The 23633-nt window shown below is 46.2% G+C and overlaps 1 protein-coding gene across 1 annotated transcript in view; it reads right to left on the bottom strand.

Moving 5' to 3' along the window:
* Positions 1–23633, bottom strand: part of LOC139541189 (xenotropic and polytropic retrovirus receptor 1 homolog) — a 117660-nt gene that overhangs the window by 48550 nt on the left and 45477 nt on the right. Inside the window, exons 3-8 of the mRNA XM_071345562.1 lie at positions 11991–12092; positions 9344–9561; positions 8808–8957; positions 8502–8585; positions 7749–7830; positions 7375–7562 (exon numbers count right to left, since the gene is read on the bottom strand). Of these exons, the coding sequence (XP_071201663.1) occupies positions 7375–7562; positions 7749–7830; positions 8502–8585; positions 8808–8957; positions 9344–9561; positions 11991–12092 (824 nt within the window). The remainder of the gene's footprint in view (positions 1–7374; positions 7563–7748; positions 7831–8501; positions 8586–8807; positions 8958–9343; positions 9562–11990; positions 12093–23633) is intronic.

The following is a 23633-nucleotide window of genomic DNA, read 5'->3' as shown; positions in this document are numbered from 1 at the left end:
ATTCTCTCTCTGGTGGTCACACCAGATCATTCTCTCTCTGGTGGTCACACAATATCATTCTCTCTCTGGTGGTCACACAATATCATTCTCTCTCTGGTGGTCACACTAGATCATTCTGTCTCTCTGGTGGTCACACTAGATCATTCTCTCTCTCTGGTGGTCACACTAGATCATTCTCTCTCTCTGTGGTGGTCACACTAGATCATTCTCTCTCTCTGGTGGTCACACTAGATCATTCTCTCTCTCTGGTGGTCACACCAGATCATTCTCTCTCTGGTGGTCACACCAGATCATTCTCTCTCTCTCTGGTGGTCACACCAGATCATTCTCTCTCTCTCTGGTGGTCACACCAGATCATTCTCTCTCTCTCTGGTGGTCACACCAGATCATTCTCTCTCTCTCTGGTGGTCACACCAGATCATTCTCTCTCTCTGGTGGTCACACCAGATCATTCTCTCTCTCTGGTGGTCACACCAGATCATTCTCTCTGTGGTGGTCACACCAGATCTTTCTCTCTGTGGTGGTCACACATGATCATTCTCTCTGTGGTGGTCACACCAGATCATTCTCTCTGGTGGTCACACCAGATCATTCTCTCTCTCTCTGGTGATCACACTCGATCATTCTCTCTCTCTCTGGTGTTCACACTAGATCATTCTCTCTCTGTGGTGGTCAAACAATATCATTCTCTCTCTGTGGTGGTCAAACAATATCATTCTCTTTGTGGTGGTCAAACACAATCATTCTCTCTGTGGTGGTCACACAAGATCATTCTCTCTCTGGTGGTCACACTAGATCATTCTCTCTCTCTCTGGTGGTCACACTAGATCATTCTCTCTCTCTGGTGGTCACACCAGATCATTCTCTCTCTGGTGGTCACACCAGATCATTCTCTCTCTGGTGGTCACACTAGATCATTATCTCTCTCTGGTGGTCACACTAGATCATTCTCTCTGTGGTGGTCACACTAGATCATTCTCTCTCTCTGGTGGTCACACTAGATCATTCTCTCTGTGGTGGTCACACTAGATCATTCTCTCTCTCTGGTGGTCACACCAGATCATTCTCTCTCTCTGGTGGTCACACCAGATCATTCTCTCTCTGGTGGTCACACAATATCATTCTCTCTCTGGTGGTCACACAATATCATTCTCTCTCTGGTGGTCACACAATATCATTCTCTCTCTGGTGGTCACACTAGATCATTCTGTCTCTGGTGGTCACACAATATCATTCTCTCTCTGGTGGTCACACAATATCATTCTCTCTCTGGTGGTCACACCAGATCATTCTCTCTCTGGTGGTCACACAATATCATTCTCTCTCTGGTGGTCACACAATATCATTCTCTCTCTGGTGGTCACACTAGATCATTCTGTCTCTCTGGTGGTCACACTAGATCATTCTCTCTCTCTGGTGGTCACACTAGATCATTCTCTCTCTCTGTGGTGGTCACACTAGATCATTCTCTCTCTCTGGTGGTCACACTAGATCATTCTCTCTCTCTGGTGGTCACACCAGATCATTCTCTCTCTGGTGGTCACACCAGATCATTCTCTCTCTCTCTGGTGGTCACACCAGATCATTCTCTCTCTCTCTGGTGGTCACACCAGATCATTCTCTCTCTCTCTGGTGGTCACACCAGATCATTCTCTCTCTCTCTGGTGGTCACACCAGATCATTCTCTCTCTCTGGTGGTCACACCAGATCATTCTCTCTCTCTGGTGGTCACACCAGATCATTCTCTCTGTGGTGGTCACACCAGATCTTTCTCTCTGTGGTGGTCACACATGATCATTCTCTCTGTGGTGGTCACACCAGATCATTCTCTCTGGTGGTCACACCAGATCATTCTCTCTCTCTCTGGTGATCACACTCGATCATTCTCTCTCTCTCTCTGGTGTTCACACTAGATCATTCTCTCTCTGTGGTGGTCAAACAATATCATTCTCTCTCTGTGGTGGTCAAACAATATCATTCTCTTTGTGGTGGTCAAACACAATCATTCTCTCTGTGGTGGTCACACAAGATCATTCTCTCTCTGGTGGTCACACTAGATCATTCTCTCTCTCTCTGGTGGTCACACTAGATCATTCTCTCTCTCTGGTGGTCACACCAGATCATTCTCTCTCTGGTGGTCACACCAGATCATTCTCTCTCTCTCTGGTGGTCACACCAGATCATTCTCTCTCTCTCTGGTGGTCACACCAGATCATTCTCTCTCTCTCTGGTGGTCACACCAGATCATTCTCTCTCTCTCTGGTGGTCACACCAGATCATTCTCTCTCTCTGGTGGTCACACCAGATCATTCTCTCTCTCTGGTGGTCACACCAGATCATTCTCTCTGTGGTGGTCACACCAGATCTTTCTCTCTGTGGTGGTCACACATGATCATTCTCTCTGGTGGTCACACCAGATCATTCTCTCTCTCTCTGGTGATCACACTCGATCATTCTCTCTCTCTCTGGTGTTCACACTAGATAATTCTCTCTCTGGTGGTCAAACAATATCATTCTCTCTGTGGTGGTCAAACAATATCATTCTCTCTCTGGTGGTCACACTAGATCATTCTCTCTGTGGTGGTCACACAAGATCATTTTCTCTCTGGTGGTCACACTAGATCATTCTCTCTCTGGTGGTCACACTAGATCATTATCTCTCTCTGGTGGTCACACTAGATCATTCTCTCTGTGGTGGTCACACTAGATCATTCTCTCTCTCTGGTGGTCACACTAGATCATTCTCTCTGTGGTGGTCACACTAGATCATTCTCTCTCTCTGGTGGTCACACCAGATCATTCTCTCTCTCTGGTGGTCACACCAGATCATTCTCTCTCTGGTGGTCACACAATATCATTCTCTCTCTGGTGGTCACACAATATCATTCTCTCTCTGGTGGTCACACAATATCATTCTCTCTCTGGTGGTCACACTAGATCATTCTGTCTCTGGTGGTCACACAATATCATTCTCTCTCTGGTGGTCACACAATATCATTCTCTCTCTGGTGGTCACACCAGATCATTCTCTCTCTGGTGGTCACACAATATCATTCTCTCTCTGGTGGTCACACAATATCATTCTCTCTCTGGTGGTCACACTAGATCATTCTGTCTCTCTGGTGGTCACACTAGATCATTCTCTCTCTCTGGTGGTCACACTAGGTCATTCTCTCTCTCTGTGGTGGTCACACTAGATCATTCTCTCTCTCTGGTGGTCACACTAGATCATTCTCTCTCTCTGGTGGTCACACTAGATCATTCTGTCTCTGGTGGTCACACTAGATCATTCTCTCTCTCTGGTGGTCACACTAGATCATTCTCTCTCTCTGGTGGTCACACCAGATCATTCGCTCTCTGGTGGTCACACAATTTCATTCTCTCTCTGGTGGTCACACCAGATCATTCTCTCTCTGGTGGTCACACAATATCATTCTCTCTCTGTTGGTCACACAATATCATTCTCTCTCTGGTGGTCACACTAGATCATTCTGTCTCTGGTGGTCACACTAGATCATTCTCTCTCTCTGGTGGTCACACTAGATCATTCTCTCTCTCTGGTGGTCACACAATATCATTCTCTCTCTGGTGGTCACACAATATCATTCTCTCTCTGGTGGTCACACTAGATCATTCTGTCTCTGGTGGTCACACTAGATCATTCTCTCTCTCTGGTGGTCACACTAGATCATTCTCTCTCTCTGGTGGTCACACTAGATCATTCTGTCTCTGGTGGTCACACTAGATCATTCTCTCTCTCTGGTGGTCACACTAGATCATTCTCTCTCTCTGGTGGTCACACAATATCATTCTCTCTCTGGTGGTCACACAATATCATTCTCTCTGGTGGTCACACAATAGCATTTTCTCTCTGGTGGTCACACTAGATCATTCTCTCTGTGGTGGTCACACCAGATCTTTCTCTCTGTGGTGGTCACACATGATCATTCTCTCTGTGGTGGTCACACCAGATCATTCTCTCTGGTGGTCACACCAGATCATTCTCTCTCTCTCTGGTGATCACACTCGATCATTCTCTCTCTCTCTGGTGTTCACACTAGATAATTCTCTCTCTGGTGGTCAAACAATATCATTCTCTCTGTGGTGGTCAAACAATATCATTCTCTCTCTGGTGGTCACACTAGATCATTCTCTCTGTGGTGGTCACACAAGATCATTTTCTCTCTGGTGGTCACACTAGATCATTCTCTCTCTGGTGGTCACACTAGATCATTATCTCTCTCTGGTGGTCACACTAGATCATTCTCTCTGTGGTGGTCACACTAGATCATTCTCTCTCTCTGGTGGTCACACTAGATCATTCTCTCTGTGGTGGTCACACTAGATCATTCTCTCTCTCTGGTGGTCACACCAGATCATTCTCTCTCTGGTGGTCACACAATATCATTCTCTCTCTGGTGGTCACACAATATCATTCTCTCTCTGGTGGTCACACAATATCATTCTCTCTCTGGTGGTCACACTAGATCATTCTGTCTCTGGTGGTCACACAATATCATTCTCTCTCTGGTGGTCACACAATATCATTCTCTCTCTGGTGGTCACACCAGATCATTCTCTCTCTGGTGGTCACACAATATCATTCTCTCTCTGGTGGTCACACAATATCATTCTCTCTCTGGTGGTCACACTAGATCATTCTGTCTCTCTGGTGGTCACACTAGATCATTCTCTCTCTCTGGTGGTCACACTAGGTCATTCTCTCTCTCTGTGGTGGTCACACTAGATCATTCTCTCTCTCTGGTGGTCACACTAGATCATTCTCTCTCTCTGGTGGTCACACTAGATCATTCTGTCTCTGGTGGTCACACTAGATCATTCTCTCTCTCTGGTGGTCACACTAGATCATTCTCTCTCTCTGGTGGTCACACCAGATCATTCGCTCTCTGGTGGTCACACAATTTCATTCTCTCTCTGGTGGTCACACCAGATCATTCTCTCTCTGGTGGTCACACAATATCATTCTCTCTCTGTTGGTCACACAATATCATTCTCTCTCTGGTGGTCACACTAGATCATTCTGTCTCTGGTGGTCACACTAGATCATTCTCTCTCTCTGGTGGTCACACTAGATCATTCTCTCTCTCTGGTGGTCACACAATATCATTCTCTCTCTGGTGGTCACACAATATCATTCTCTCTCTGGTGGTCACACTAGATCATTCTGTCTCTGGTGGTCACACTAGATCATTCTCTCTCTCTGGTGGTCACACTAGATCATTCTCTCTCTCTGGTGGTCACACTAGATCATTCTGTCTCTGGTGGTCACACTAGATCATTCTCTCTCTCTGGTGGTCACACTAGATCATTCTCTCTCTCTGGTGGTCACACAATATCATTCTCTCTCTGGTGGTCACACAATATCATTCTCTCTGGTGGTCACACAATAGCATTTTCTCTCTGGTGGTCACACTAGATCATTCTCTCTGTGGTGGTCACACCAGATCTTTCTCTCTGTGGTGGTCACACATGATCATTCTCTCTGTGGTGGTCACACCAGATCATTCTCTCTGGTGGTCACACCAGATCATTCTCTCTCTCTCTGGTGATCACACTCGATCATTCTCTCTCTCTCTGGTGTTCACACTAGATAATTCTCTCTCTGGTGGTCAAACAATATCATTCTCTCTGTGGTGGTCAAACAATATCATTCTCTCTCTGGTGGTCACACTAGATCATTCTCTCTGTGGTGGTCACACAAGATCATTTTCTCTCTGGTGGTCACACTAGATCATTCTCTCTCTGGTGGTCACACTAGATCATTATCTCTCTCTGGTGGTCACACTAGATCATTCTCTCTGTGGTGGTCACACTAGATCATTCTCTCTCTCTGGTGGTCACACTAGATCATTCTCTCTGTGGTGGTCACACTAGATCATTCTCTCTCTCTGGTGGTCACACCAGATCATTCTCTCTCTCTGGTGGTCACACCAGATCATTCTCTCTCTGGTGGTCACACAATATCATTCTCTCTCTGGTGGTCACACAATATCATTCTCTCTCTGGTGGTCACACAATATCATTCTCTCTCTGGTGGTCACACTAGATCATTCTGTCTCTGGTGGTCACACAATATCATTCTCTCTCTGGTGGTCACACAATATCATTCTCTCTCTGGTGGTCACACCAGATCATTCTCTCTCTGGTGGTCACACAATATCATTCTCTCTCTGGTGGTCACACAATATCATTCTCTCTCTGGTGGTCACACTAGATCATTCTGTCTCTCTGGTGGTCACACTAGATCATTCTCTCTCTCTGGTGGTCACACTAGGTCATTCTCTCTCTCTGTGGTGGTCACACTAGATCATTCTCTCTCTCTGGTGGTCACACTAGATCATTCTCTCTCTCTGGTGGTCACACTAGATCATTCTGTCTCTGGTGGTCACACTAGATCATTCTCTCTCTCTGGTGGTCACACTAGATCATTCTCTCTCTCTGGTGGTCACACCAGATCATTCGCTCTCTGGTGGTCACACAATTTCATTCTCTCTCTGGTGGTCACACCAGATCATTCTCTCTCTGGTGGTCACACAATATCATTCTCTCTCTGTTGGTCACACAATATCATTCTCTCTCTGGTGGTCACACTAGATCATTCTGTCTCTGGTGGTCACACTAGATCATTCTCTCTCTCTGGTGGTCACACTAGATCATTCTCTCTCTCTGGTGGTCACACAATATCATTCTCTCTCTGGTGGTCACACAATATCATTCTCTCTCTGGTGGTCACACTAGATCATTCTGTCTCTGGTGGTCACACTAGATCATTCTCTCTCTCTGGTGGTCACACTAGATCATTCTCTCTCTCTGGTGGTCACACTAGATCATTCTGTCTCTGGTGGTCACACTAGATCATTCTCTCTCTCTGGTGGTCACACTAGATCATTCTCTCTCTCTGGTGGTCACACAATATCATTCTCTCTCTGGTGGTCACACAATATCATTCTCTCTGGTGGTCACACAATAGCATTTTCTCTCTGGTGGTCACACTAGATCATTCTCTCTCTGGTGGTCACACTAGATCATTCTCTCTGTAGTGGTCAAACAATATCATTCTCTCTCTGGTGGTCACACCAGATCATTCTCTCTCTGGTGGTCACACTTGATCATTCTCTCTCTGGTGGTCACACTAGATCATTCTCTCTGTGGTGGTCACACTAGATCATTCTCTCTGTGGTGGTCACACTAGATCATTCTCTCTCTCTGGTGGTCACACTAGATCATTCTCTCTCTGGTGGTCAAACAATATAATTTGTTCTCTCCATTATTACCAGTAGTTGTGTCAGTGTACTGTCTGGCTTGATTCTTGTTATTGTCCTTTGTATCCCCTGGTTCTCCCCTCTCCCTTACCTCAAACAGGTGCTGGTGGGAGAGGTTGCTGCGAGGGTTCAGCTCGAAGATGAGCACATGGTTGACCCCCGCCTGGCGCCAGCCGTACGTGTTGATGCCCAACAGGAAGAGGAACTCGATCAGCAGGAAGCCACCACGGTAGATACGCACCAGAGGCCACACGTTCTCATACCGGATGAGTACAGCACCTGCAAAATAATAATAGCAATTAAATAATCTAATTCTCCATCAAAATATCTGAGAATACAGTCCTGTCATAAAATACAGTATGCACTACTAACTTGAGCTCCCCACTAATGGCAAGCCCCATTTCCTGTGTATCTGTTAATCTCCCCGTAAAAAGGCCTTATTAGCATGGTTGTGTGTGAATGTACCACTGAGGATGAAGGAAATAGAGAGGACGATGAAGACCCCACAGTATAGGCCAACGCGGAAGGTAGTCCAGGCTAGAGCAGGCTGCAGGAAGGAAAAGCAGAGAATGACAGAGATGAGCAATTACCAGTTACTAGGCCTGTGTGACTGCCAGTCTTCTCTGCTCTACTGTAATGTTGTCAGGCACACAGCCACATATCCACACTAGGCAGTTACTAATGAATTTACCTGACAGATAGACACACCTATCCAGGGAAGCTGAAGCCATTCCCAGAATCCAGTTCACCTGTTCCTTGTTCAATGCACCTTATAAAAATACATTTCAAATAAAGGTTCCCACAGGAATCTGGACAAGCCATTTGGATCTGGCATAATTCAGGGTGGACATGACATTAATAATAATACAGCTATAAATCTAAAGGATATGTGATAGGGGATGTGAAGCACTCTCTCCAGCCCTCTCTCTCTCTCATCCCCTGTGGAAAATATATTTTTCCAGTCTAGTATGGAGAGCCTCTTACAGGATCAATACTGTGGGGATGAATAGGGTGTGTGTGTCACATACCTATACTGTATACACACACAGCAGGAAGGAGATGAAGAGCAGGAAGTGTGTCACTATACTATACTACGTTTATGTTGATGAGATCCTGGCGCTGGCAGGGAATTATGGCGGGAATGATCTAATTGGTTAATTGTACACTAACTAACTAATATACACCCTCTAGTAAACCTGTGGTGTCAGTCTCTCTCACCTGTGCTGCCCCCAGTGGAGGCACTCTCAGCCTCTTCATGGCCTTCTGACGGTCCCCTCCCTCCAGCTCTGTGGTCACCACAGCCTGACAAGCACAACACACACGTCACTACTGTTCCTCCAGGAACAAGTTCAAATCCAATACAACATATTAAAGAACAAAAGTCAAAGACCAGGATCAGATTTAGCCAGATTTAGCAATTTTGTGGTTAAAACAGATGATGGAGTATACACTGTTGTCAAGAATGAACATCAACCTAAACAATGCTTTGACCTCCACAATCATGGGCTTCTGTTCCATACGTACCTCAGTCTCAGAAATTAGCTGGGTGATCTTCTTACAGGTGTAGAAGGGGGCCACCTCCACATGGGCCACGCGCCAGTCAGCCCCACGGGGAGTCTCCAGGATCTTATCATGCTTCTTCAGGATCTTACGAAAGCCTGTGAAGTTCAGATTCTGGGAGAAAGACAAATCGTGGGGTTAAGTCTGAACTGAGCAAGAGATGCAGAGAGGGAGAAGGAGACAACGACTAGACGGTTGAGATAAACTGAACTGCTGAGATAAAGAAAGGAACAGAGAAGAAATAGACACACCACTAGAGAGAGGTGGATGGAGAGGTAGTAAGATGCAGAGAAACATTTGATGCTGATTGCAGCATCAAACAGAAAGATGAGAGGGTGTAGATAGGCTGACTGTTTCACCTGGTAGTTCAGCATCAGGATGAGACTGAGGTAGTATCTAGGGGTAGTGTGTAGGGTTTAGGGTTAAGGGTACCAACCTGGTAGTTCTGCCTCAGGATGAGGAAGTACCTAGGGGTAGTGTGTAGGGTTTAGGGTACCAACCTGGTAGTTCTGCAGCAGGATGAGGCTGAGGTAGAACTCGGAGAAGGCCAGCTGCAGGTCTTTGATGTTGCGGTGTTTGCAGCGCTCCTCCTGGGAAAGGTGGAACACTGTCTTGCGTTTCCGCAGACCTGGCGCATTGCTCTCACGCTGCGCATCCAGAGACGACTGCAGCTCATTCTGCAGGGTGGCAAAACGCCTCTGGGCTTCCGCAAGTTTCTCTGCACGAGGGAAGGAGATATGGAGAACAACCGAGTGAGCAACAGTGTCAGTATGACAAAGACAGATCTGATTTCACTCTGCTGATGTCTTGTGGATAATTCTAGTGGTTTTGAGAGTAACTTCTACTGCACTGAGACTGTCAGAAACATTAGCTTGCTTTAACAGTCCTGCAGTAAATCCAGCCAGAGGTAAACACACATCTCCCTGCCCTCCTCTCCATTACGGGGAAGTGAAAAGAGGAGTATTAGGTTCTGCAGACGTGTAAATGCAGCCCTCGGCAGGCCCATTACCAGGGTCATGACAGGGTAATGAGAGAGAGACAGCAGCAGGGCAGGAGGGAACCTGAGTAGATCTGGAACATGGCACACATTCTCCCCCAGCCTCCCCATCCCAGTCCCACGAACACATTCCAGGACTGAACTCCTCGAGCCCGGATTTGGCACATATCCTCCACTGTCACCTCCGCCTGTGTCTGCACCCCACCACATCCTATTCATAGGCCAAGGCTGGAGAGAGGGTTCTGCAATAGACCTCTTCAGTCCTGATTCACAACAAGACTGTCTGGTCAACGGCAGGGCAGAGAGGCCCTGCCTGCATGTGTTTGTGACAACGACGAAGCACCGTCTCATGTTCCCCACGGTCAATCAGTGAAGACAGGGGTGTTACGTTAGGTGCAGTGGGTTCAATGGTTACTTTAACGCTCAGTTGCAAACACAGCCTCTGAATTTCACAGTACCTGACTCACAGGAATGCCTGCTCTTTTGATGGCTAAAATTAGAGTAATCCCTCACAGGATAACAGTAGATTATGTCACTGACACTGTCTACCCTGTCCAGAGGGTCTCTATCTGCCGCTCTGCATGGATCAAGTCATGACTTAACATGAGGCGTGAGAAAGTCAAGACTCACATACTTTACCTAAATTGGAAGAAATTAAGCCTGGGTAGATTTGTGTGTACAGACAAAGGTGTCAGAATGGTATGTAGGCTGAAGAGACTAAAATAAGCCTTAATGTCTGAGCTTTGCCAGGATCAGCCACAGGTAAAATATTGTCTCTGGAGTCTATATCTGAGGATACATACAAATATTTTAGATATTGTGACAGCATTTAACAGAGACTGTGTTGTGCCTTGGTTTTTGTCACTGGCATATAGTTAAATGCACTGCTCCAGGTTCACTTAATGGGGTCGATGACCCCTTTCAGAAGAGGGAAGCTGCTTGCTACAGCTCTCTGCGGAGGCGACAACTCTCTTATGTAAAGCTCACACCTTGAACAAGACATGAAAAAGAGGGAGATAGCGATGTCTGTCCAACAAGAATCAGTAATTGCTTGTTTCATCCCAACATCCGGCTAGACGGATATACAACACATCCAGGCGTAGAAAATGAGAGATTATGACGCTGCAGTCTGGAGTCCGAGAGTGAAGTGACTGACTGTGGCTGGGCTACAAGACAGCCAAGAAGACCTAACACTGCTAAAAACAACATTTACTATAGATTTCCTTATAATCTGAATTGAGACAGATTTATTCGAGTAAAGCCAGATGTCTAGCCTTGATGTGGGGCAGCAGGTAGCCTAGTGGTTAAAGCTTTGGACTAGTAACCAAAAGGTTGCAAGATTGAATCCCCGAGCTGACAAGGTAAAAATCTGTCGTTCTGCCCCTGAACAAGGCAGTTAACCCACTGTTCCTAGGCCGTCATTGAAAATAAGAATTTGTTCTTAACTGAATTGCCTAGTTAAATGAAGATAAAATAAATAAAATACTCAGACTCAGTCTGCTGGATGTGCTTAATGAGCAACAGTGATGGGAAATCCTTGTTTTTCAGGGGAGATAAAAGTGAGGAGCAACAGGATGTTGATCAGAGTGCCAGTTCTCTTTGGCAGTCCAACCTGGTCTGAGTTTATTTCAGCTTCTGGCAAAGCCTCAACTCTGAAGGGGATGGGAGGGGAGGTTTATTGGAGAAGAAAAATAGGGAGTTTAAAAGTCTTTCAGACTTTAAGGGAAAGCAAATTAAAGTAGACACTAATGAATGCACCTTTTCTATATTTTGTTGGCTTCCTGTCTAACTCGTACCATTACCAATAAAGTATGTACTCGTTGGTAACGAGATTCAGAATATATCGAATGTCCATGTTGCCAGGCAGCATCAACCCATTAAATGCAGTTCTACAAAACATCACGTAGTTGGCACCCAAATAAAGCTTATCACTCAACATGACAACCATATGTGCAAGATGTCAAGGAAATTACTGGCTAGTCCCATTGCACTGCAGGCATTAGTTACTATGGCATTATAAGTAACTATGAGTGGACAAACTGCAGATGCTCACAGAAAATCAAAGGGGTGGTCTAACTTAGTCAGAGAGACAAACTTGCATAGCATAGCATAGCATAGCATAGCAGCACTGCTCCATCAGATAAGCCTACCTGAATAAAATGTGTTGATCTTCAAAAGCTCCTTCTCACAATTCTGAAAAAACTTCTCCTCAAACTTGGCGTAGTATCTCTTGACAGTGTCTTCATCTGTGACTGGAGAGGGAAAAAAAGAGACGGAGAGAGAGAGAAAGGTCACGTTTCGAACAAAACATTCAACAAAAAAACATTATTTAACCAATGAAAAACAATTAATGGACACATCATTATGGACATTTTAAAAATGTATGCATCTGGAAATTATTGACCTAGATGAATATGACCACAGCTTGGAGCTAAACAGGTAGCCTATCAGTTTGGCTTATGATTACATTCACATCCTTTTTCAAGATGATTCTCCTTCAACAAGCATAAATGCACTTAAACAATGCTTTCATTCAGACCAGGGTACCAAGAGAAACAAAACGGTTAAAAATGGCTTGATGGACAGTGTACTGTTCAGCCCAGAAAAGTCACCAACACGCCCCTGCCTCTCTCGTTCCTCTGACGGTCATTAAATGTTGGGGACAAGCACAGTGGTACAGTTCTAAATAAGGACACATTTAATTTGGTCCCTCCCCTCCCCTACTCCCCGACCTTCCCTTCCCTCCCCATCCTCTCCTTCTCTTCTGTCTTCTTACTTGGTGTTGCTCATCCAGCACACAGAGTAACCCAACACGCCTATGAGTTGCCTGGGGGATTCCTTCCCCTGTCTGCATCCCACGCTCCCCCCACCCCATCCCCATTCACCTTAGCCCAGCTAAGCCGACTGGCGTTCCAGTAAAGACAATAGCAGCCAAGAGGACCAGGGCCACAGGGCACTGTCCCAGCCACAGCTTAAAGTCTGACCACAGGTCCACAGCACAGGATCAACAGGCTGTAGTTCTAATGATTTTATTTATAGTGACCACAAGTTCCAAAACCCATCCATCTATAACAGCTGGCAATATTTGACAGTGATCCTGAGAGTAGAGAGTCACAGTGTAAGAGGCAGGCCTCGTCTCCTGGGACTGAGAAAGACAGCGACAAAGAGGATCTGCACACTGAGAGAATGTGCTTCTCTATATCCTCTCTCTGCTACTAAAACACCTATTATTTTTCAATGATTATTCATCCCGATCACTCTCTTATCAATGTTAGTCTGGCCAGACTTGCTAGTTGACACCAGTACTGATGCATCATTGATGTTCTATCTAAATGTCACAGCCAGGGATACATCACACACCCTCCATCACACTATCTCTGCTAAATGTTTGTGCAAGAGTGGGGTTATAATAGAAATGTTAGCTAACCTATCATATGAAATGGCCCTTTAATGCAAGTTGAAACCTTTAGATGGAGAGGCATTCAATTCTGTTCTTAGTAATAACAAAAAGATGCCTAAGGCTGTGTAGGCTGTCAATATTCCTGCTCTATTCACCTGCATACAGAGCGAGAATCCAAGGAGAGACTGTGATTGTGTTCAGTAAAAGGCTGTGAACATTTTCCTTGGAGTCAGTGAGCCAGTCAAGCGATGCGCAGCTTTACATAAAAAATTAGAAAAACATCTGTATATCAATAATTAGTGAATTGAATCATGTTCAGTGGTTGAAACTTCTTCATAAGGGACTTTATATGATGATTCACTCCCATTGTCACGACTTCCACCGAAGGTGGCTCCTCTCCCTGTTCGGGCGGCGCTCGGCGGTCATCGTCACCGGTCTACTAGCTGCCACCGATTCCTTTTTCTTTGATGGTTTTCACCTGTATCTTATTTGTTGTTAATTAGGGACTATTTAACTCCCAGGTCCCGCCTGCTGTTGTGCGGGCTTATCCTTTATGTCAGTGGTGTATTATTATTTTGCTCTTACGTGTTTGCTGTCCGTTATTTTCCCTGGTTGGGGGACTTATCGGGTTATTACTCAGTTTTGCCTGGTTGTTGGCTGGGCCCAGCTGAATAAAACAAATTCATTGGAAGCACTGCTCTCTGCGCCTAACTCCACACCCACCACTCCTAGCGATCTGTGACACCCATAGTGCTGGGGAGATGTGTCCCCTTACTGCAGTTCAGACTAACCTCATGACAGAGGCATCTTGCAGTCCTCATTAAACATCAAAAACAACATCATCACTGAACAAAAAGAAAACAACAGCAGCCATGCTCAACTGTCTGAACTGAGACAGAACATAAACAGGGACTGAGATGACCTTCAACGTATCATCTTCACTGGGTCAGTGTGTGTGTGCTGTAAGACACAGCTGGCATCAGTGGGTCATAGCCAGTGTTGAGTGGAGGTCAGGAGGGTGTGTGAGTGCCTTACAGTGTACACCCACACAGCTCATCCCCTTCTGTCTGGAATAGAGGAGAGGAGGAGGAGAGGACGAGAGGAGGAGGAGAGGAGGACGAGAGGAGGAGGAGAGGAGGACGAGAGGAGGACGAGAGGAGGAGGAGAGGAGGACGAGAGGAGGAGGAGAGGAGGACGAGAGGAGGAGGAGAGGAGGACGAGAGGACGAGAGGAGGACGAGAGGAGGAGGAGAGGAGGACGAGAGGCAGCAGCTAGCTATCTGCATGAGGAATGAAAGTACGCTCTGCCTACGCCTCTGAAAGCATTTCTACCTCACTTCCTAATTCCATTGCAGTCACAACACACCTTGGACCAGGACATATCAATGGAGAGTTTAGCCATTTTACATCGTCTGGCTGGATGCCAGTCCTCCCAGCACAGACTGGGATAAGTTTAGAGAACAAGCCTGTGAGAACAGGGCACTGCAATACCGCTGCAAAACCAGGTCAAATACAAGATCCCAAAGGAAGAGGTGATAGAACACTGGAACTAGTCTACATAAAAACAACGGGGGGAGGAGGCAGATGACAAGGAAGAAAGAGAAACAAGAGGGATGTGGACTTTGGATGAAATTATCCTAGATTATGTTATAAGAGGAAATGGAGGAGATGAAAGCCTGGAGAGAAAGGTAGGGAGAGGGCCGTGGAGTGACCCCTCACCCCTATCTCCCCCCGCTGACGCTCTATTGACCCCTATCTCCCCCCCTGAAGTTCTACTGACCCCTATCTCCCCCCGCTGACGCTCTATTGACCCCTATCTCCCCCCGCTGACGCTCTATTGACCCCTATCTCCCCCCCTGAAGTTCTACTGACCCATATCTCCCCCCGCTGACGCTCTATTGACCCCTATCTCCCCCCGCTGAAGCTCTATTGACCCCTATCTCCCCCCGCTGATGCTCTATTGACCCCTATCTCCCCCCTGAAGTTCTACTGACCCATATCTCCCCCCGCTGACGCTCTATTGACCCCTATCTCCCCCCGCTGAAGTTCTATTGACCCCTATCTCCCCCCGCTGACGCTCTATTGACCCCTATCTCCCCCCGCTGAAGTTCTACTGACCCATATATCCCCCCGCTGAAGCTCTACTGACCCATATCTCCCCCCGCTGAAGTTCTACTGACCCATATCTCCTCCCGCTGATGCTCTACTGACCCCTATCTCCCCCCGCTGAAGTTCTACTGACCCCTATCTCCCCCCGCTGACGCTCTATTGACCCCTATCTCCCCCCGCTGAAGTTCTACTGACCCCTATCTCCCCCCGCTGAAGCTCTACTGACCCATATCTCCCCCGCTGAAGTTTTACTGACCCCTATCTCCCCCCGCTGACGCTCTATTGACCCCTATCTCCCCCCGCTGAAGTTCTACTGACCCATATCTCCCCCCGCTGACGCTCTATTGACCCCTATCTCCCCCCGCTGAAGTTCTACTGACCCCTATCTCCCCCCGCTGAAGCTCTACTGACCCATATCTCCCCCCGCTGAAGCTCTACTGACCCATATCTCCCCCCGCTGAAGTTCTACTGACCCATATCTCCCCCCGCTGAAGTTCTACTGACCCATATCTCCCCCCGCTGAAGCTCTACTGACCCATATCTCCCCCAGCTGAAGCTCTACTGACCCATATCTCCCCCCGCTGAAGTTCTACTGACCCATATCTCCCCCCGCTGAAGCTCTACTGACCCCTATCTCCCCCCGCTGAAGTTCTACTGACCCATATCTCCCCCCGCTGAAGTTCTACTGACCCATATCTCCCCCCGCTGAAGCTCTACTGACCCATATCTCCCCCCGCTGAAGCTCTACTGACCCATATCGCCCCCCGCTGAAGCTCTACTGACCCATATCTCCCCCCGCTGAAGCTCTACTGACCCATATCTCCCCCCGCTGAAGTTCTACTGACCCATATCTCCCCCCGCTGACGCTCTATTGACCCCTATCTCCCCCCGCTGAAGCTCTACTGACCCATATCTCCCCCCGCTGAAGCTCTACTGACCCCTATCTCCCCCCGCTGAAGTTCTACTGACCCCTATCTCCCCCCGCTGAAGTTCTACTGACCCATATCTCCCCCCGCTGAAGTTCTACTGACTCATATCTCCCCCCGCTGAAGTTCTACTGACCCATATCTCCCCCCGCTGAAGTTCTACTGACCCATATCTCCCCCCGCTGAAGTTCTACTGACCCATATCTCTCCCCGCTGAAGTTCTACTGACCCATATCTCCCCCCGCTGAAGTTCTACTGACCCATATCTCCCCCCGCTGAAGCTCTACTGACCCATATCTCCCCCCGCTGAAGCTCTACTGACCCATATCTCCCCCCGCTGAAGCTCTACTGACCCATATCTCCCCCCGCTGAAGCTCTACTGACCCATATCTCCCCCCGCTGAAGTTCTACTGACCCATATCTCCCCCCGCTGACGCTCTATTGACCCCTATCTCCCCCCGCTGAAGCTCTACTGACCCATATCTCCCCCCGCTGAAGCTCTACTGACCCCTATCTCCCCCCGCTGAAGTTCTACTGACCCCTATCTCCCCCCGCTGAAGTTCTACTGACCCATATCTCCCCCCGCTGAAGTTCTACTGACTCATATCTCCCCCCGCTGAAGTTCTACTGACCCATATCTCCCCCCGCTGAAGTTCTACTGACCCATATCTCCCCCCGCTGAAGTTCTACTGACCCATATCTCCCCCCGCTGAAGCTCTACTGACCCATATCTCCCCCCGCTGAAGCTCTACTGACCCATATCTCCCCCCGCTGAAGCTCTACTGACCCCTATCTCCCCCCGCTGAAGTTCTACTGAGGAGGTCTGCTGGTCCCCAGGAGACTGTGTCTGTGTGTATTCGTGCACATGTGGAAGTGTGTGTGCGCATATGTGTGTGCGTGAGCATGTGTGGCGTGTGAGAACAAAGGAGCGAGAGGCAGCGCTGCTTTGAAACAGCCCCGTCCCTGCAGCTACACATTGAGTATTCACCATGCCTCTGATGCAAAAACATCTCTATAACATACATTTGCTTCACCTCAACCTTACTCAAATCTGCATGAATCAACATAATTAGGCTCACAGAGTTAGAGTAAAGTACAAACTGTCTGTGCTAATTTATTTTCAACTAAAACAACGGATAGAAATGAACAGCTCAATCGCAGCGGACAAAATACTCAAACGAGTGAAATCATAATGGTATTTAGTGCGTTTATTCCCATTTATCAAAGATGTATTTATCTGAACTCAATGTCTTCTCTCTCTCACTGTATGGGGCCTCATTATTGCACCACTGGCTGGTGAGGCGACAGCCAAGCCCACTCATAGTCCAATGGTACCATCCTCCCCAGTGTCCCTCTGACAGGCAGCTCTGGAGGGCCTCTCCCTGAGCTCATTATCCTCAGAGTGGTACTGTGGCACAGCTAACAGCCAACATCCCTCAAGGGAACCAGCCCAGCCCACTGCTGCCCCAACCAGCACTCTGCTACAAAGACACAGAGACACAGAGAGCAAACAGGCTGGGCCACACCAAGGCTGTCTCCACCAGCCGTCACTAAATGGCTTCCTGCAGCAGTATCTGCCCTAACATTACAGGGATGAGTGAGCGCTTAGGTGGATATGTGTGTGTGTGTGTGTAAGTGTGTGGTGCAGGCTGTAGGATGATGATGATGAAATGCCTCCTAGGAGAGTAATAGTTTTGTCCCTGGGGGCTCTGTGTGAAGATGGATACTCTGGCCACCTCATCTTGTGCTGTGTTTGATAGTGTTTGTTGGACATTAGTATTTCACTTCTCTGTCAGCACTGAGCAGGGTTCTACTCTTTCTTTTGAGGTGAGCTCCTTGATGTTTTGTCTATATAGTGACATGATGGAGCTCTGAGGTTTGTAACCTTTTACTCACGACAGAGTGTCTCATGGAGGACAGGCTGGGTAAGTATCCATTGTTTTGTTTTTCTTCATGGTTTCTTAGTTGTATTTGTTTCAGTAGGTACTGGGTATAGTAAGTCTAAAAAGTAAGCTTTCAGTTTGATTAAGATGTGTTAACAAGCGCTGCATATCATGGACATTTCCTGTCGGTGCTTGAAGCGGATGGGGTATGCTCCACAGTCCTAGTACAGAGGGGCTTCCCAGCATGGCCCACATACTGCAGTTTGCCATCGTGTTTCAATCCGTCAACTAGTGACGCTCATGGCAGTCACAGGAGGGAAGTGAGTAAAGCTTAAGTGCTTTAGAGCAGCCAGGAAAAGAAAGTCACTTTATTATTCTGTTGTGGAGGGATGGGTGAGTGTTTGTGTGTGCATAAGGATGTGTTTGTGAGTGTTTGTGTGCATAAGGATGTGTTTGTGAGTGTTTATGTGTGCATAAGGATGTGTTTGTGAGTGTTTGTGTGCATAAGGATGTGTTTGTGAATGTTTATGTGTGCATAAGGATGTGTTTGTGAGTGTTTGTGTGCATAAGGATGTGTTTGTGAATGTTTATGTGTGCATAAGGATGTGTTTGTGAGTGTTTATGTGTGCATAAGGATGTGTTTGTGAGTGTTTATGTGTGCATAAGGATGTGTTTGTGAGTGTTTATGTGTGCATAAGGATGTGTTTGTGAATGTTTATGTGTGCATAAGAATGTGTTTGTGAATATGCCCTCCCTAATTATTGGGACAGTGAAGGATTTTTATTTCTATACTCCAAAAGCATCGGGACAAATTCACTTATATGTTTATTAAAGTAGTAAAAAGTTAAGTATTTGTTCCCATATTCATGTTACGCAATGACTACATCAAGCTGGTGACTACACATTTGTTGGATGCGTTTGCTGTTTGTTTTGGTTGTTTTTGTGCCCAATTGTGTAATTTTAGTCACTTTAATTGTAAATAAGAATAGAATATGTTTCTAAACACTTCTACATGAATGTCGACGCTACCATTATTATGGATAATCCTGAATTCATCGTGAATAATGATGAGTGAGAAAGTTAGAGACGCACTATGTACAAAAAGTGCTGTAATTTCTAAACGGTTCACCCAATATGGGTAAAAATACCCTCAAATGAAAGTGGACAGTCTGCACTTTAACCTCATATTAGTTGTATCATTTCAAATCCAGACTTTTGAAGTATAGAGCCAAAATAAGAAAAAATGCTTCACTGTCCCAATAATTACAATAATTGCACATCTAATAAAAATAGGATCTAAACCTACACAAACCGTTAGCAGCCAGCTTTATCAAGCCATGATTAACCCTATGTGCATTCACTGGTTCCCAGGGCTCCTGTAAGATGAGGTTCAGAAATATGGACACCTCTTGCTCAGCTGTTATCAGTGATGCCCAGTCCAGTGGGGAACACGTCCTTGTCTGTTACTGGTGGAAGCAGTACCATATTAGTCTACCTCATGAAATATCAATACAACAATAGGAGAGCAACCATGAATCCCCTCTAAAGCCTTTGATATCCCCTTGACCTTTATGCAGGTCAAAAGTGAGAGAAATAAGGGGATCTGAATAAAATGTTCTATATCTGAAGACAAATGACTAAACTTACTGCCTACATTGTGTTCATTCAAGGTCTTCTCTCAGAAACACAATCTGGGCTTCTCTGAGAAAAACAAGTCTTGGTGTATTCCCTTGCAGGTTGCATAATGGTGGGCAGCCCCTTTCCCTTCTGTGGTGTAAATAAATCATGAGGAGCACTAGCAACTTCTCCAGACCTGACTCAAATCTCCCCTCCTGACCCACCCCATCAAGCCTCCACATAAATCTTTGACACTAACCCCCCTGTGGAGATGAGAAAACATGAGCTCTCCGCCATGTCAGAGGCTCTAACCCTCCCTTGCTGTACGAACGAACGCACGCACGCACGCATGCACACACATACAGAAAGAAACATGAAGTGTTGTGGGTCACAGGATATAGCACTGTAGTTTTCAGACGAAGGAGAGGGTTGTTTAACTAATATAGCCTAATCAACCGCTAAAGTGGAAGCCTTTATTCCTAGTTGTTCGACCCATACAAGAAAATCAAGCTGATGTATTGGTGTTCCACTTTATGCCCATAGTCCATTTTCTCTGTTTTTACTGAACATCGTCATATTGTGGCTTTTATCACTGGGAGTGTGACAGGAACATGGAGTATGACTGGCCCAGAGGAGAGGGGTGATGTGCCCCTTTATGTTGGGACCAGTGATGTCGTCATCTCCTATTTTTGTCACATCCTGACCTTAGTTCCTTTATTGTGTCTCTATTTTAGTTTGGTCAGGGCGTGAGTTAGGGTGGGCAGTCTATGTTCTTTTTTCTAGGTTGTTTGTTTTCTATGTGTTTGGCCTGGTGTGGTTCACTTTGTTATTTTTGTATTTTGTTGTGTTCAGTTTATTCAAATATCATGGACACTTACCACGCTGCGTATTGGTCCGATCCTTCATACTCATCTGAAGAGGAGGAAAATCGTTACAATTATCCTGAATGTGTAGCCAGGCAAGAGAACATGACATGGATCCTTCTCCGAGTCTCACACAGACACAGCTATATCAGCCCCAGTCATTTTACACTTCATTTAAGCCATGTAATGACACCTCATTGCTGTTTATCACCCATGTCCTTCTGGCATCATCATTAGCTGAAAGTGCAGTTACTGCCACTATAGTCATGAAATTAATTTCCCTCATCTCTTTCCACTCAACCTGAGTTAAATCATTTTAATGGAATGGAACTTTACCAGAAGTGGCTATATACTTTTTTTAAAGCTCTATTATTGTGGGTGCTGTGAGGACTCTACGGCCTGCCCAAATTAGACAGGGTATTTTTCTTATTGTATCACCTTCCTGTATTGAACTGAGAGAGTGGGTGGGTGTGCTCAGGTGCTGCCCCAGCTTGCATTATTCTCAGGTTTCCCCCTATCTGAGGAGTAAGGAAGCCTTGTTTGGGTGAGAAAGAGAAAGTGCACTCACACAGAGCAGTGCTTCCATTCTACATCCTCTTGTTCCAGACATACAGGATAACCATGAAGCAAAACCATGCAGACAGTACCCCCACACCAACCCAACTCCTCCTCCCTCGTCTGCTTTCTTCCTCTTCCCATTCCCCCCTCCAGCCACAATTCATTATAACAATCATGCAGTTTGTGGAGCCAGGAGACCATTCAGAATGAACATTAACTAGGCTAGCCTGCTACTGTAAGTCCGGAGTGGTTTATCAGCCCAAATTAGGAGGAGTATAAATAAAAACTGCTTGCTAAGTAAGCAACTCAAACACAGTAGTAATAGTAAGGGAGGAATCACTTTTCAAGAGGCCACTTAACAACTTGAGAGAGGTGTTTGTTTATCCAGTGCATTGGTCAGTGTGTGTGTGTGTGTGTGTGTGTGTGTGTGTGTGTGTGTGTGTGTGTGTGTGTGTGTGTGTGTGTGTGTGTGTGTGTGTGTGTGTGTGTGTGTGTGTGTGTGTGTGTGTGTGTGTGTGTGTGTGTGTGTGTGTGTGTGTGTGTGTGTGTGTGTGTGTGTGTGTGTTTAGGTTGGATTCCCGGCAGCCTGCAGATATTGCACCAGTTGAATACATTAGTGGCAGGAAGGAGTCAAGACCAGATGGGATATGAAATGATCTGAGGGACCAAGAGGGATACTGAGACAGGAGAAGGATATAATATGGAATATTACACCAGCTCAGTGAGACAAAGAGACACACAGGGAGAATGAATCATGAAACATTCACCAGTTCACTACTTAATAAAACACACTGCAGCTAACTAGATTATGCTGGAGGTAGTGAATGCCTTTTATTGCTTTTGTTAATATATGCCATGTCTTAAGGAAAAAAGGCAGTTGTTGATTGAGCTGAAAATCATCCCTTCATTTGAAGTGCACGCACTGAGAATGTTACAAAAAAAAACGGGAGATCCGTTTGCTATTGTACTGTAGGTGGAAGCGCTGTCCAAGGTTCTGAAACAGCTTTTGAGTGAAGTAAATACATTTCGGATAAGAAAAAAGCAATTTCTGCACCATGATAGGAATGAATGTCAAAACCATGAATTAAAGGCAAATTGGCTTCTCTCCTCTTACCCATAGAAGGATGTTTTAATGTATCCCTTTAACATAGCCTACATCCCTCAAACCGCATTAGAGCAACGCTCCTAAACCAAAGGGAATTTTGTCATACTTTCATTAGAACTTCTTCAATTTTCCTCCATATAGTACTATAGTAAAACTTTCACAATAGCTTTGACTCAATTACCTTCCAGAGTTCTGTTGTCCATCCTCTATAAGTCAAGACAATGACCAATCAGTCTGACAACAAGATGCTTCTTACAACATGGGTCGTTTATGCCATATTTATTATTGCCGTGTCTCTCCCTTGACCTAAAGATGCTCCTGCAATTGTTTTGGGGACTCCTGAAGTGGAAACATTGAATTACCATCTGATTCTGAGTGTGTATGACTGCCGTTGTATTCACCACTGCCCTGCTCTGCCTTGCTCTGCACTGTTTCCATCACCACTGTGATACAGTCGGACAGTTACAGCATTTAGGGCAATCCACTGCATACATAGCCCTCAGAGCACCACAGTGCATACACACCCAGTGAGCCTCTCTCTACGCAGTATAGACTGAGTCATTTAGACTAAGGGGCTTATTTAATAGTTGAGCTGTGGAAGAAGGAGGAGGACAGAGTCAGAAGGAGTTACAGAGGCCACAGAGGAAGTAGACCACACAATCCTCCAGCCAGGCATAAAGAAACCCACAGACCAGGAAGCATATTGACTATGATGGGAATGTTAATCACTTCTTCCATTTAGCTAACAAGGCTTTAAATCTCCTCCACTTACTGTGTCCCCCCTGTCCTCATAAGGATGGGAGGTCAGAGGCAGAGGAAGCAGTGGGCTACAACTGAATACAACTAGGCATGTCTGTTGATCTCAACTCACTGGTTTACTTGAGAAAGTGACCATCTCTTAGCCTTGATAAGCTCTCCTGCTAGAGTTTCTGCCCTTTCTTATGTCCTAGTTGTTCTCTCTCTCTCTCTCTCTCTCTCTCTCTCTCTCTCTGTCTCTCTGCCCTGTAGAAGCTGGCTGCTGTGAAGTGTTATCTCGTGTGCTCACAGCCAGAGGATGTTTGGCCCAGACCTCACCCTGCCTGCTAACAGCTCCATATGCAGAGGCTCCTTGAAGATCAGGGCCCTCCTGAGTAACTCCTCTCCCCCAGGTAGGCAGAAGGAAAAGTCAGGCTGGTAACAGAGCTGATTGAGGGGCTCACGGGCTACTGTCTGTCACTCTGCTATATCTTTTAAGCAAAGGAATGGAACTGATGAAGGAGAATTAAATGTTTTTTCACAAAGTTTGTTGAGTCTTTTCGATTAATATTTCAAACAGTTTAACCCCTTACACTCG

Source organism: Salvelinus alpinus, chromosome 16, assembly GCF_045679555.1.
Source record: "Salvelinus alpinus chromosome 16, SLU_Salpinus.1, whole genome shotgun sequence".
In the NCBI taxonomy this organism is placed as follows: domain Eukaryota; kingdom Metazoa; phylum Chordata; class Actinopteri; order Salmoniformes; family Salmonidae; genus Salvelinus; species Salvelinus alpinus.
The sequence above is the reverse complement of the archived record's forward strand: the minus strand, read 5'-3'. Positions and strand labels throughout refer to the sequence as shown.